Raw genomic sequence first — 16267 nt, 5'->3', positions numbered from 1 at the left:
AGTAGCCTTGTGAGGAGTTCAGCAGGTGACTGACTGCCTTGCATGTCTCTCTCATGTGAAATCTGTATCCCAGCAAGGAATGTGTTGGAGGATTTTGCTTTTGGCTTCTATTTTGCAACATTTAAAGCAGAGCAATTGGAATGCAGCTTTATTTGAGAGGTAAATTTAGGGAGGGGAGTCAAGCTTGTGCTGTGCTGGTGGTCTAAGTTTTGATTTTATCAGACACAGACAAAGGCTCTAAGAGTCTTGCCCAGAAGTAGAATAATAACAATTTAAAAAATTATATAAGTGAAAGTAGAGAAACTCTGAAAAGTCTTCTGTGGCATTGCAGGCACTTCTGTTTTATGTGCAAATTTGAGAAATACTCCAGATAAACACAGCCATCTGACTTGGTTCAGAAAAATAAGGTGCCGGAAGCATAAAACAGTCTTTGCTAATAAATAGTTCATTGATGTCAACAGAATGACGTCATGAATGGGGGCACTGTGTAATTTAGTGACCTGGAAGGAGATGATCCATGATTGCAGAAAGCTTTCACTATAACTGAAGAAGTGAAAGAGAATTGTGTTGTAAATGGCAGTAATTGGTAAAACTGATGATTTGAACTAGTATGCAGCTAACACACATTACCATGAATGTTGTTATCATGACTTAGAGTCTGGTATGCCACCATATTCCTTCTACTGGTAAGTAACCAAGATATGCAGACACCAAGAGAAAGATCCAGAGTAAGCTATGTCTGCCTGAAATGTCTCCTAGGCTGTTACTTCCTATGTGTCTGTTGCCTATGCAGCTTCATGTCCATACCAATAGCTCTTGGGAGCTCATCCATATGCATTAAGCCACATTGTTTTCTTCTCCATAAAACAGTTGGGCAACATGATGGGGAGAAGACAGCCTCCTTACAGAGAGCTGGTACGAGGCAGGGTCACAGACATGCAAACTAGAGCAAGAGCTGTAGATATGGAGGGATTTGGATGTTTGATTTTTTTCTCTTTACATGTATGTATAAGATTGTGATAGTTTTTTTTTTGTGTTTGGCTTGGCAGTGTAACTGATGCCAAGTAGGATAGAGAGCTTGGGTGTGCAATGCAACACCTAAACACCTTGTATTTTTTGTGCTTGCAATTATTGCAAGGCACTGGTTGACCATGGAGTGGGGAAATCATTGCTTCTCATTGTCTGAGGAGCTTCCCCATCTTAGGGAATGACAGGGAGGCAGACAATGCCTGTGGATAGTGCAGCCAGCTAACCCCTGCTCTGGAGGCACTCCAGAGTGGATGCAGTAAGTCACAAGCAGTACCTTTCTCCTCCTCCTCTTTTGCTAGCAGTGTGGATCGTGTTCTGCTCTGTGATTTTGTAGGTATGGGAGCTAAATTTGGTTATGAAGGCTCAGCAAGGATTGAGGACCTTACTGCTCTCGGGTAGCATGTGGGTTTCTGGGACACCTTGGCTGTTCCTGTGGTACTTTCCCCACTGCAGCTTCTCTTGCCTTGCGGCTGTTTGCCCTTCCTAGAGGCATGTTCAGAAAGCGTCTGCTCATCTTCAGGAAGCTGGCTGGGAGGAGTCATTCTGTAGCTAGATCCTTCCTGCTTCTAGAGAGTTACAAGAGACTTGGCACACTGTTACACGTTAAAAAGTAGTGGGGGACTGCAAAGTTAGGTGATGTAAATCACTATCCTCATCAGTTGATACTGATTGAAGATTCAGAGCATTGTCTTAACCTGCAGTTGGTTTTGTCTGCTGTTATGCAGTCTGTGGTGTATGTAGGTGGCAGTCTTGGACTCCTGAGTAGCTGTTGGTCCACTTGAGTTTCTACCAAAGACTCAGTCATGTTTAGCTTTCAGCTCCTACCTCTTCTTAATTACCACTCTCTGTCCAGCCTTTGGAAGGAGTTGTAGCTCATTAGAAGATAATGAGAGATAATGGTCTTTTTTTCTTTTCCAGAGGGACGGATGCTCGTTCAGGACATCCCTTCCATCCCCAGCAGAGGGCACTTGGAGAGCACGTCTGAGCTGGTTGTGGACTCCGCCTACTACAGCAGTTTTTACCAGCCGTCCCTGTATCCTTGTTATAACAACCTGTACAATTACTCCCAATACCAGATGGCAGTGGCCAGTGAGCCTTCCTCAAGTGAGACAGGGGGTACAATTGTAGGGTCGGCCATGAAGAACAGCCTTCGAAGTCTCCCAGCAACATACATGCCGAGCCAGTCAGGAAAACAGTGGCAGGTATGATCTCCTCTTTGCTGGCTTCATGGCAGTGCAAAACCAGAATCATACTCCAGGGTGGCATTAGGACCCATTTTTAAAACGTTAGACAAAATGGTCAGTTGCAATGCGGCATAACAAAAGCAATTACATTGTGGGACAGTGATAGTGGTATGGATAAATTGCCACAAGCACAAAGGGCATACTAACTTGATTTTGTCTTCTGTATTACGTGACAGTAGATCATTAATTGTTTTCCAGAAAAAGAGGCCAACTCGGTTGTCCAAGGTAACATCCTGAGAGCCTCAGGTGTAATTTCTGGGAGGCTTTGCTCTTCAGAAACATGGGGGTTTTTTCCATGTTCACATCTGAGGTGCTGAGGTGACCCAGGGGACTGGGCTGATGTGCAGTGGTTTGGTTGCAGTCAGCTGAATGTGATGTGGCATATTGCTTGTTTTGTGTTCTTCTAGCAATGGCAGCTCCAGTGCTTGTGATTTTGACTTGTGTAGCTCTGGTTACAGGCAGTACCTGAGAGATTCAAACCAGAATCTCTCCGTGTACTTTGCTAGGATATAAAGCAAATCAAGCCCTCTCACTCTAGGACTTGACAGTCGTAGCCTCAAACTCGGTACCAGTCAGAAACTAGAAAAAGGAGAAATCTGGCAATGTGGGGAATTCTTGTCAGAGCGGAAGCATTTCAGTGTCTCCAGGACTGTTTGGTTTTGGACTGCAGAGATGGTGTTTCTGTGTGAGACTGAACTGGTAAGGCTGTACTCTCTGAGTCTGTGTGTGCTTGTGTCCCTTGTGTAAGGACAGGAGAGGGTAAACCTCTTCTGTAGAGCATCAAGACAGGTCACGCTGCTTCTGCAAAGGCTGTGTTGTGAAACCACTCAACAATGAAATGCCCACCAAAACCTCCTTGTATAAGTGAACAGATAGGTCATCCTGTTTGCTGACAGAGAGTTTCTCTAGCCAGGTCTCTCTGGCACAGGGACCAGCTCCAAAAGGGCGGGTTTTTTTTGATACTGAGGAGCTGAAATTAGGTGATTACAATTAATGTAGCATTTATTGCTATTCCGTGTCCCTTTTTCTGCCATGAGTACAGCTGTATGCGATAAAGAGTTCTCCGTCTTCCTTCTGTGGTGCAAGCCCATGCCATGAGAGCTTTCTTCTCTCAGCGTGTTGATACATGAAGGTACACCTTTCCAATTGATGGCATCCTCTCCAGCTGATTAATTCAATCACCAGGCCAAAGGGAAAATTAGTTAAGGCTACAGGATTTTGTGTATGGTAATGGGGTAAGGTGCCAAGTGCTTTTTGAACTCCTTCGTTTTGGTTGATTGGGTTAGCCTGGTATAGAAGAGTATTTCAGATAGAGGGTTACCTTTCAAACATCTGCAGCACTTAGATTGCTGATGCATGAAGATACCATCACAACACAAATGAAGAGTGGCAATATTTGCCTTCTGACAGTAGTGTTCTTGCAGGGTGCTAGTCCCACACTTCACCTAGCACATAGTGTTTGAGGAAGAGCTACATGAGTATGTTAAAACATGTTAAAGCTTGGAATGAAGATGTGGTGTCCTTACGGTTCTGTTGTCACGTACTGTAATTTATATTAAAAGTCTTGGTTTAGAGACAGACTCTATGTCTCACTTGTGAGATCACCTGTTGCTTGTGGAACCTTTGACACCCTTAAAGAAATAAAAAGCAACTGTGTGATTTCCATAATTCTCTTTAGGCCCTGCAGAAATGTACTTCTGCTTAAGTGCCATTCAGATTAATGAGATCTTGAAGAGGGAAGTAAGGAAAAAATGACATGGTTCCTGTCAAAAAGGACAGTTTTCCTTCCACCAGCAGGCTCAAAGCTGTGGACGTCTCTTGTGCGATATATCGCATTATTCTGTTCACCTTTATGTGAATTTAATTATCTACCACATCTAAGATTTTAATTTCTCCAGAGCAGACCTTATGGGATCCCTCAGTGCTATTTTGGTTAGATGTCAGAGCAGAGAGAATAAAGGTGCTGCTTTTTGCCTGAAGAATTGATGTCTCCCCAGCTTCTAAATGCCCTAAAAGCAGGACCCACTTCTCTGCAGTAGGGCAGGGTGTAGTTCAAGGTCAGTGCTGTGTAGCCTACAGGCTGTTTCTCGGACTGATCTGATCTCGGATTGCTACTGCTGGAAGAGTTGGGAGTCACAGGTTTTGCATACTCTCACAACAGCATAACTGCACAAATAAACATAGAAAGTTTTAGTGAGAGGCTAGAAAATGTTTGGTGGCAGTGGGTGCAGTTATGCTGAGGTTGTAAAAACCTGTGTGGCACTGAAGATGGTTTGTTTTAAGGGGAACAAGGTCTCAGTTTCTGCACATGGTTAAACATCAATTCTGCTCATGTGGGTTACCAGCAATGGAAGATCACAGAAATAGCGTTAAATGGAGGATGAGTGACTAATGAGGTTTTCTGTCAAGCACAATGGGGAATTAAAGGAGAGTTTTCTTCAAAGCAGGATCCTTGAAGAGGAATCAGACCTTGCTTACACCTTCAGGAGATTTTGCTGGCAAATCTGTGCATGGTTATTCTCCTCAGAGGAAACAGGGACTTCTGCTGGGCTGCTTGTACTGACTGAACTTATTTTTTACACGTACAGGATTTCTTAACCAGACTCCAGTAGGAGTACAACTTCTTATCTGACTTGTATTTATTGCTATAAGAGTATTGCTATAACTGTTTTGATTAAAGTGTTTGATCTTTGTTTCTTTGCCAGAAGCATAGCTGGGCAGTGCCTGGTGTAACCAAATTAGGGCAGCTTGCTAAGGTGTGAGCTCACAGGAGGTTTTCTTTGATGGTAGAAGTCACCAATGTGCTCACTGGAAGGTGTGCTAGTTTAAGCTGGGTAGACAAGACACCTGGCTTTTCCAGGCTCAATTCGGCAAAGGCTCGTGGATCCTAGATTAACTTTAACCACACAGGGAGAATTGCATATTTAAAGTAAGCTAACTTCTGGATGCAGACAAGGCCTTGAGCAGCCCAGCTGTCTGCTATTTCAGAATTTAGGGAGAAAGAGAGAGAATATCCAGGGAGGAAACATGTGAGTGTGTGTGGGATGAGATGAGGATTAATGCATCATTGAGCATTGGCAAATAAACTGAATCACTGAATCTTTAATGTAGATTAATGTCAGATTTCATTAGTCTTTGTTCTTTGCAGAGGCTGGCGTGCTCAAATGGATTCATAAAGGTGCAAATATTTTATGTTTTTCTAGGTTTTCCTCATCTTTATACAGTCACACCAGAAGCTGTATCCATCATGATTTGATAAGCATAATGAAGATTATTGTTTTGATTGAGAATCCTTTGGTCATTTATATTCTGCTGTTCCTGCCAGCTCTAAGGCAGATAATCAGATATCTGGTGTTGCACCTGAGGAAGAGACAAGCCTAGGTTGGTAGGAAATGTAGCAGATTTGTTGGTTACTGTACCTCTCTTTTCACTCCAGCCCTATGTGGGCATCTGGAGTCTCCCTTGAAGCTCTTGTAATTGCTCATTACAACGGGAATTTGTGTGCATTCCATCCAGTTAACAGTAAAATCAGTTTGCAGCTAAGTGGGTTGGTGTACTTGGAAGTTGGTGCTTCTGATATTTGTCTCACTGCAATAGGAGAATACACAGTGATTGCAGCCTTTTCTGTCACAGCAAAAGTAAAACCTTAATGGACACATCTGAATCTAATCAGACTTGATTTTCTAAGCTCACAAACTGCTGGCATGTGATCCACAGCACAAGTCTAGTCTGGACTTGTGTGTTAACATCATCCCCAAAAAATGATAAAACTTCTGGTTCACACAGCTAAACCATTAAAAATCAGCAAGATACAGAACGTGTCCCCACACCTGGGGACCAGTGGCTGCTTTTTCTTTGTTATTCTGGTAACTCCAGAGATCCTGCTCCTGGGAAAAGGTTAAGGCTGGTGTGGAGGTTTTCGACACGTTTCAGAATTTCTCTTCTCTTCTCTTCTCTTCTCTTCTCTTCTCTTCTCTTCTCTTCTCTTCTCTTCTCTTCTCTTCTCTTCTCTTCTCTTCTCTTCTCTTCTCTTCTCTTCTCTTCTCTTCTCTTCTCTTCTCTTCTCTTCTCTTCTCTTCTCTTCTCTTCTCTTCTCTTCTCTTCTCTTCTCTTCTCTTCTCTTCTCTTCTCTTCTCTTCTCTTCTCTTCTCTTCTCTTCTCTTCTCTTCTCTTCTCTTCTCTTCTCTTCTCTTCTCTTCTCTTCTCTCTTGGCAAAGCAGTATTCTCACTTTCAGAACCTCAGCTTTTTTGTTCTTTCCTTACACCAGTTTAGAGCAAAAATAAATATGTGTGAGAAACTGGGAAAATTTTTACTTATTTTCTAGTGTGGGATTTACATTTACCATCTGAAAATGAAATATTTAGTATTGCTGATAGAGGAAATTGCTTTTTAAGGATTTGTTAGAAGTACCAAACTTGAAAAAACTCTTTTACTAAATCCAGAAGAATGTGGCTGTGATAGGACAGCCAGGAGTTTGAAGACTAGCCACTTGCTAGTAAAGAAAGATGGCTCTTTCTGACTTCTGCCACCTACTTCTGCTTCCTGGCCCAGTATTCCTCCAAAAAGCCTGTCTCTCTTACAGAAATTGCAGCCATACTCTCCAGAAGTCAGTGTAAAATATGTGCATGTGTGTGTAAATATATACACATTGTGCAAGTCACCCAAGACAGTCCCAATTTTATGTGTAAGCAGTGAATTATATACTGTATTCATAACATACCCTTCACACTACAGATTTATGCTAAAAGTATCCTAATGTTTCTGACAGCTCATGTGTGACATGAATGCAATCCATATTTCTTGGAGGAGCTAATCTAAGTGGTTTATTTTCCAATACTGCTGATAGGGCTATATCTCTAGGTGTCACTGCAGTTGAGATTCTGATGGTAACATATTGTTTATGGGTCACTGCCTTTGTCTAAAAGAATAGCTTGGAACAGAATAGCAAAGGTTAATTAAGTTTGTCTATCAAGGGGGGACAGATATAGATTTGTCTTGTATTTTCTGTGCTAGAATCAAAGTAAGTCAAGGCAGGGTATCATAGACTCATTTTTTTCTTGTGCTGGAAAACATGCTTAGCTGGTTTTAGGAATGAAACACCTTGGGCAGCAGGAGTGCAACAGTAGTTGTGAGAGGTCAGCACATAGGCAGTAGCATTGCAAGGTGGGAGAGTTGTAGCAAACCTGGTTTAGAGCTGCAGAAACTGAGGCAGGGAAGTGTTAAATAACTTGAGACAGTCACACAGCTCACAGGTGACAGAGGGGAGATTACTGCTGCCTGAATTTCCATTTCATTGTCCAGTGGATGCCTTCTTGCCCATGCGAAAAAACAACCTATTTTTGAATTCTGTTGTTTGCAAGCAGTGACACAAATGCAATTTTATGCCCACTAAAATTACTTTAACATCAAGACAGAAGGAGGAGGTTATGTTAAACTTTAAAGTTTCTCTGATGTTTCCATAATTACTGAGTTTGGTAAGTTCATTGCTGAGTCACAGGTGAAATAAGAGGATGAAAATCCTCAGTAAAGTGATTTGGCTAAGATCATGTGGCACACCAATGGCAGAGCTGAAAGATTGCACTTTGATCTCCTCTGTTGCTTTGAAATTTTTTTCAGCCCTTGTCACCCAGGAGAAGCATCTATGACCTCCTTCTGTCTTTCTTGGAAACAAGCCCCACAGTCAGGATCAACTGCAAAGTGTGAGGGTACTGCTTAAATAACAGTGGCGTGCTCACAAGATTCTGTCTGGCAGCTTTGGCAAATAAAATAATTACACAGGTGATGTTTTGGCTAAATAAATATCTGGGAAGGGCAGGACCATTTTCTAATCTCTGAGGTTAGAGAGGTGAGTCACCACTTGGTGCCTGCTTTGACACCTTCCTGTTTCTAGTTAGGTTACCTTCTCTCCTCAGCTCTTCCTTCATGAAGAAGATATGTAGAGGTTGTGCAGATGCTGCCAGAAACTTGGGAAGAGGAACTGGGCTTTACATACTCCTCCACCAGCTATTGAGAAATTTTTTTTTACAAGAATGGTCTGATGGAAAATAATTTTCCTCATGTTTTCCCTGGATCTTGCTATGTATTCTGTTACTGTTGGACACAGCCGGAGGGCTGCACTGACCATTTTGCTCAGTGGTGAACAAGTCCTGTTTCCAGCTTATCTGTGCGAGGGAAAATAGTTGCTGCCTCTCAGTTCCTCAAAATGGCTTTTCAAGGCACAGGGAAGGAATTTCCAATGCACTCACGGCCTTCCACTTCCAATCAGGCTATATTTATTTGTTCATGAATTGTAAGCATCCCACCATTGCTTGCAGTACATCTTTTAAAACATTACTGAGTGTGTGCTGTGTTGTACAATTTAGGAGAACCTGTAAATGTTGCATAGGCCAACGGCTGCTCCAATGATATGTGTCTCCCACTAAAGTCTGTGAGGTGCCTGGTGAATCCTGCAGCTGGAGCAGGGCACAAGCAGTGGGTGGCTGGAGGGGAAGCAACTTAGGAGCTCAGATTGCCCCATGCAAAGAGTAATGCATGCCTTTCCCTTCCGCAGCTCTTGCTCACCTAAAATACACCTTGTTCTTTTGCCATGTAGCCTGCGGTGATACAAACTAGACTGGTTTATGGGACAGTCCCAGCTCATGCCTGTCTCAGCTTTGTTATAGGTGTGGAAAGAGCAAGGGAGGCAGGAGACATCAGAAGGCCAGGAATTCTCCTGTGATCCCTGCATTACCCCTGCATTTTGCCTGGACAGGACCTAGGACAGGATCCCAGACCTGGTACCTGACTCTGGCATTTGGAAAGCTGAACTGTGAAAATAATCTGAGTATTCCAGGTCCTCCCTAAGGCTGTCTTGATCTCCCTTTTTGGAATCCCAAAACCTGCAAGGATTCCACGGAGCTGCAGGAGTTAATACAGAATACAGATTAATACAAATGCCTCTTCTCATCAGGTAGTGGTCTCCTAAGCCCCCTTTTTAATGCAGCGCTGAGGTCAAGAATTTTTACAACTGGTTGTTTTTTATTGTTACTGTAAATTAGGATTGCTAAGCACTATAAAAAGGAAACCTTATGGTTCAGATTTACTGTGGTGTGGATTCTAAACTGTTTAATAAAACAAAACCAAAAGCTTTTAGATTTTCTTCAGTTGTTAATATGCAGCATATTCTTTGCAGAGCCAAGCCTCTGGCTGTCAGTTGAACTGCGGTTCGTAGACTTGGTGTGGGTAATAAGATTATAAAACATGTCTCTTGCTAGCCAGCTACCACACACTAATAATAATAGTAGTAATAATTCATTGCATCTAGGGATTTTAAGTGAGTTGTTTTTTTAAGAAATGGAGAAAACCCCTAAAAGAAGTGTTGAAAAGAGGCAGATCACTGGATCCACTCTACAGGGAGGGGAAACACGTGCATGATCGAGTCGGTGACAGGGGGTGATCCTTCCATTTTGTTACAGCTGAAATAATGCTGTCCCCTGCAAGCAACCTTTTCTCAGTTGTACATGTGCACATGGTCTTGCACAAGGGAGAAGCAGAGATATGAGATCTGTGGATGCTGCCCTGCCCCACCAAGGGAAGGAAGACTGCAATACAGCAGAGATGAGTTTGCTAACTTTTGTTTTCTCCCAATACTTCCAGGGCTGTTGAGCTTTGCGGGTGTGCAGATTCAAAATGCACTTTAGACTGTGCAGTTTGTACTGCACAGCAGCAAGGTTTTGTTGAGGGAGTCTTGTTTCCAAAAAGGAGAGTGCCCTTCGTCAGAAGAGGAGAAGCAATGTCAGTGGTTCTTTTGAGTTCAGTCTTCCTCAGGATGACTCATTAAGTTTTTGAAGAGCAATTTATTATTTGTTCTGGGTGAAACTTCAGTGTGTGTTTAACTTCTTCTGCGTGTGGAAGTAGAAAACAAAAATTTTAAGTATCACTTTATTTTTTTTAAAAACTCTTAACTTTCGCAGGCTAAATGCAAGTCCCTCAGTATAGGTGCAAGTATATGCAACTATGCTGCTGTCAGAAGTCAGGCAGAGGTTCATTTTGCTTCCTGTGAACAGCCACCATTTTCTCTCTCTCTCTCTCTCTCTCTCTCTCTCTCTCTCTCTCTCTCTCTCTCTCTCTCTCTCTCTCTCTCTCTCCACTGCACACATGCCTCAGAGAGCACCAATGGGATCAATGGGATTTTATGTGGCTCGGGCCACATTATTTGAAGCATATGAAAATGGATATGGGATTCTTCTTACAGGGACCCTTGGAAAACAAAAGGGGTGACTGCATTCTGGGGTGGTTCTGGGAGGTGCTGGTGTCTCCTACCACCAGGACCAGACCCTGTAAGTCAGCTGACATGGGACAGCCTTCTGAGACAGCTGGTTCACACCCAGCCTCTCCTTCTCCTTGGCTCTGAGCTTTGGAGCCTGGGAAGGGCTGAGGGGCAGTGCTTCAGGCACAGCTGGGGGACCCAAGGGAGCCACAGTGGAGCAGGCAGACCTATGGTGGGATGTAGCTGAAAAGGCTGCCAAGCATGTCTGCTTACACAGACATTGTGTGATGGCATAGCTGAATGTGCATTATTGTTGGCACTGCTACTACCATAACCAGTACAAAACTCTGATGTTTTGTGTCTGCCCAGAAGCTTTCCATCTTTCAGTCATTCACTTCCCAGCATACTTAGGGAAACCAGCTAGTGTTATCTTTCCTGTTGAAAATGTTAATCTTGTAAAGTGGTTTGACTAAATTTTTGGAGCCATATTGCATTGTAGGGCTTTGTAACAAATAATAGTAGTTGGTTGTTCTTTCATAAAACACAAATTTAAGAAAGCATTACCACTTCTCTGAGATCAGTTTGGATGATATCAGGGCATTGGAATAGGATAAACTTTGGTTTCTGACTGTTGCCACTTTGCTGCAATCTGTGGAAGGGAAAAAGGGTATCTGGTGGATGCTGTGTTAGCATAGCATAGCAGACCTGTTGGCTGGTGTCCAGTTGTGGCTCCACAACTAGCCTCTTGTGTAATCTAAACACAGCTTGCTTCTTTCAGTAACTCAGGAAAATGTTTTTGCTATCTTACGGTGTTGTAAGAAAAACAGTGTGTTTGTTTTTGTGTGTGTCACTGCTCAATGCCATGGAGTATATCCTGTGGGAGTTGGTCAATAGGACTGTCCTCCTTAGCCACACAGCAGGTCCCTGGCAGAGCAGTTAACCCAGTCTGAGATGGGTTAATCTTTGGGGAGGTGTAGGAGCTGCATGGACACTTCATCTCTGACACTGGCCAGGTGTATACGCTTGTCTGTGCCATAAGCTGGGGACTTGGTGGGAAGCTGCTTGCAGTGAAGAGTTCTTGCTGGTGTGCCAGATGCATCTCCATCTGCAGTAAGATAAAACAGCCATAGGTCTGCTGCTGCTGCTGCTGCTGCTGCTGCTGCTGCTGCTGCTGCTGGGTCACATCTCATACCACACAACCTGTAGCTGATCAGTGTGGGAAGACTGTGAAGCCACCAAATCAAAAACACAAGGCCACCATGTCAGAATTTTACTTCCTGTGCATCCACTGTCACCTCCTTCAAAGCCATGGAAGAGTGTGGGGGAGGGATAGTGGGATGCCCCCATGACATTGGGGCTTGGCTCTCACAGGCTGCTGTTGCATTTCTCTCTCCTGACAGGTGAAAGGCATGGAGAGACACCATGCCGTCAGCTCCCAGTACCGCATGTGCTCCTACTACCCACCTGCCTCCTACCTGGGACAGGGGGTTGGCGCTCCCATGTGCCTCCCCCAAATCCTGACCTCTGAGGACATCCCCTCCTCCTCAGAGTCAAAAGCAAGAGGTAAGTGCACCCACTGGGGCACATGGCACCACCTTTCCTTGGACCTGCACCCAGGAGGTGTGGGTTGCTGCTGGGAAGGAACCTAAGCATAATAAAGTAGCTGTTTTAGAGATAGTGACTAATTTCTGGAAGGCTTGTAGTGTGCTGGCAAAGTAAGGCGAATGGTGTACAGACATTCACTTCAGAAGCTTCATGGTTCAGGTGTCAAATCAGCTGTACCTTCTACACTTACTTGTCTCTTAAGTTGTACAGCTGTACTTGAGGTGCTGTCTTCGGTGCTTAGCACCTGGCTCCCTCACAGGAGTAAATAACCATCTTTGCTCCAACCTCCAAATTACCTTTCTTCTCAGAAATGCTGTGATTTTTTTTCCACAGGCCTCCCACTGAGCCTTTGCCATCCTTTCTGAACAACATGTGGTAACTGCTGCATCCCAACCATATAATAAAGCCCTTTGCAGACTTGCTTCCATTTTTTTTTTTTTCAAATTCATACCATGTTACTTAATTTAAAACTACTGCAGATAAATCTTTCTTTCCCTATTGTGTTTCAGATTGTCCTAAGGATTACTGTAATCCACAGTAATTTCCAGCGCTGGTGAATTTACCCTGTGGTTTTGACAGCGTTTCTCACACTTCCTTGTTCCCTTACTCCCGTAGCAGGCAGTGCTAACACAGGTGTTAACATGGCTCTGCTGGAGTAATCCAGCTCCACTGAGCTGCCTCTCCATCACTGAATCAGGTCAGTAACTGATGCTGGAGAAATAGGAGAAACAGAGAACAGAATCTTCACGCTCTCTGGCATTCAAAGGTATCCTGAGCCAGGACAATAAGCTTTTCATACATTTTGTTTCTCTGTACCAATCAACTTGGCTTAATTTTGTATGGTCTGTAGGAAGTATATTTTTTCATTTACTTCACACCTGCCAAGTTTTAGTGGGTTGTTTTTGTTTGTGTTTTTTCTTATTTCACAGAGTCACAACACTGATAACAGCATCCATCCTCATTTGCTTCTCTTTCCTTCTACACTGAAATTAGTTTTCTCCTTTTCTGTCCGGTGGAAGGATGTATGTTGGTAGGTTCCATAATTGTTCTCAATCGTAGTCCTTCTGTGGCTGAAGTCTTGGTGTCTGTTTCAGTTGTGTCATGACAGGACCTTAAAGATTCAAATGATGTTTTGGAAGGTGAAGTGTATATGTGGCTTGTGTAAGTCAGCACTGAGCCCTTGTATTCACTGACTCCAGAATAATTTCTATTGAGGAGGTGGCTGTTCTTACATAGTGGCTGCTTCTGAAAGTCTTCCAACTAACAGCGGCATGTTAGATAGATGAAGAAATAATACATGGTATGAAGAAACCTTAGACTTTTTCTCCTTCTCCAGTAGTTTTAAATGGCTTAGAGAAATCAGTGATCCTTGGTTCATTTTCCTTCTCTTTTCTTCAACTTTATTTTATTTCCTCTTTTCTAACCACCACTGAACAGTGACGTCTTCCTTTCTGCCCATTGGTTGGAGAAGCAGTTGGTTTTATGCTCAACTGCAGTTGACACTTTTTCTTGCATCCATCACTACTAACTCACTAAGAAGTCTTACCAGCCAAGTGTTTTTAAAAACAGACAAAAGACCTTATACCCTTTGTTCCCAAATGCACTTCAGCAATTTTTCATCACTCTAGAAAAAAAATTATACGTAATGTTCCACTGATTTTTAAACTGCATAAATACTGTATTTTCAATAATCCCTGACTGCTTCTCCAGACACTATTCCACACACAGATATTGTTCCCTAAGTTACACCATCAATCAGAAACCGACAAGCAGTGAGATGTAATTTACTGAGATCAAACAGCATTTTCCAGACTCTGAAGAAGTGTTTTTCCATAGCAGGGAACTAGTGGGTAAAAGAGGCACCAATGTTTTTGGAAGAAGTTTGAACCCATGAGCAGCATCACAGCCAACAGGCTTCTTAGAAGCATCTTCTTAGGCATGTTCTTGGAAGAGATGTTTTTACTTTTTCTGTCTACAGACAAAGTGATATTCCCAGGAAATACATTATTTACTCTTCCATGACATTTTTCTTCTGGTGCTTTTCACAGACCTCAGAGGTTTCTTGCCTCTTTATTGTCACCTGTGTGAGTGCTGAGTGGATCCTGTGTATTAAAGAGGATCAGTTGTTTCCCCAAAGTATTGACTGCACATGTTGCGGTTGCTGTCTCCTAGAAAAGACATGTTATTAAATATTTCTCTGTTGATTGTTGGGCTGAATTTTCTGTCCAGTGCCTGACTTCCTTTGTTATGAAGCCTAAGTGACGTCTTGCTGCAAGCTTAGTGGTTGCTACTTGCTGAAGACAACTCTAGTGCATGTTTTAAAGAAGCAAATCATACTTTATTAATTTCTTTTGTATGTTTGAAGTGGAAGTCATGCTCAGAGACTTCCTTTTTAAAATATGCATTGATAGATTTTAGATCCAGAAGGGAACATAATTTGCTATATGATGTAGACTGTAAAACTTAACCTAAACTCCTGCAGCAAACCTGTAACTATATTTTTAAGATCTCTGTGAAGACTTAACGTATTCCTAACCCAGAAATTTTGCAGAAGGGTAAAAATGTGCGTTGAAGAGCTGCAGGTCAAAATAAAAAATTGATTTTTTAGCCACATTTTCAAAACATCCAAAATGTGCATCTTTAGCAAAAATGGCTATTAAGTTCCCAGGCACGAATCTGCAGTAGTCTTAAAACATACACATACAGTCTAATACCGGCAATTCAGCTGCAACTTAATTGTAGAGGCTTTGCCAGTTCATGTGTTGCCTTGGTATTTAAGTGACACCATTTAACTAATTTTGTTCTGGCAAGTTAACTGCCTGCTTAGACCAGTTACAGTAAGAGGGATGAGAGATGAACTAGCAGATCTACGCTTTCTTTCTTTCACTGATACGAAGATCTCTGGAAGCTTCTAGTACTTGTGCAGGACCATCATATGCATATAGTGTCTTGCATATAGTAATGGGCTGACGTTTTCTGAAGGGCAAAATACCATCAGTCAACCTCCTTGCAGTCTGAAGAGTTTCCAAGTAAAATGTTTTGCTTCCAGCTAAACACAGCTGCTGCCTTTTCAGCAGAAACTGGAGAAAAAAGGGGAGACAAAGTTGATAAACCAGTGACAAACAGCAAAAGGATGTTTTTAGAGGGCTTCCTTGGGTCACCAAGTTTTAAGTTTTAGGCAGTAATTTCTAGGTAGGAGGGAGATTTTATACAAAATATTTCCTTCTCCTTTTTTCTTCAAAAGCAGTAGGAGGAAAATGTATATGAGAAGGTTGTCAAATCTTGTGCATGTGCATGCAAAAGCATAGCTTTGGAAGACAAGCTGAGAAGTGGGGTGTGAGAGTGGGACACAACAGGGTATTTAATCTCCAAAAGCCAAATGCTTTGTTTCTGTGGGACAGTTGCATGCTTCTTTTTTTTTTTTTTTCTTTTTCTTTTTTTTTTTCAGTGAAGCTTCTTCTTAGGCTCACTACCCAGAATAGTCTTAACACCTTCCGTGGGTTTGCAGTCAGACAGTCCAGCATTTGTATTTGTGAAATACCCTGTGCAAGACCTTGGTTTGAGAGAGCAAGAAAGCACATGCGAGGCACATGCCTCACTCTGGGTCCTGTTACCACTGCATGAAAGTTCAGCATTTGCTTATCTGTATGAAAGTGTTTTCCAGGTTTGGGAAAATGGCAGAAAAATTTAATATTTAAATAGAAAGATGGAAAAGATAAACATCTCTGTATCTGCAAACACTTGTGATTTTATAATAGTTACCTGGTCTTAAAGTTGGCATGGAGTAAAACCTCCTTTATGTCATCATTGGGTGATTGTTGAAATACTTGTGCCATATATCTGGCTGTGGTGAAAAGATGCCTTGCATTTAAAATTTTATTTCAGCTGCTGGACAGATTCGATTTTTTTTTATTTTCCTGTCCTAAGTGTCGTGAGTGTTGGAAATACAAGGAATTCAGGACTGGAGCAGTGCTGTGTTTGCACATTAAGCAGGAGTCTGAACATTCTCCCAAAGACATATTAGAAAAGATGATATTTTGATGCAGAAAACATCAGCAGTTTTGTGTGAATAAGAAAACATCATTTTATGAGGAAGAACATTTCTTGTAACAGATTTTCTGTGTCAGTATAACAGCTTCT

The 16267-nt window shown here is 42.4% G+C and overlaps 1 protein-coding gene across 1 annotated transcript in view; it reads left to right on the top strand.

Moving 5' to 3' along the window:
- The window catches only part of DMRT1 (doublesex and mab-3 related transcription factor 1), a 58558-nt gene that overhangs the window by 21536 nt on the left and 20755 nt on the right, over positions 1–16267 (top strand). Inside the window, exons 3-4 of the mRNA XM_058826769.1 lie at positions 1948–2231; positions 11923–12085. Coding sequence (XP_058682752.1) covers positions 1948–2231; positions 11923–12085 — 447 coding nt within the window. The remainder of the gene's footprint in view (positions 1–1947; positions 2232–11922; positions 12086–16267) is intronic.

This window comes from Poecile atricapillus, chromosome Z (assembly GCF_030490865.1).
Source record: "Poecile atricapillus isolate bPoeAtr1 chromosome Z, bPoeAtr1.hap1, whole genome shotgun sequence".
Classification (NCBI taxonomy): Eukaryota; Metazoa; Chordata; class Aves; order Passeriformes; family Paridae; genus Poecile; species Poecile atricapillus.
Note: the sequence above shows the minus strand (reverse complement) of the source record. Positions and strands in the feature narration are given on the sequence as shown.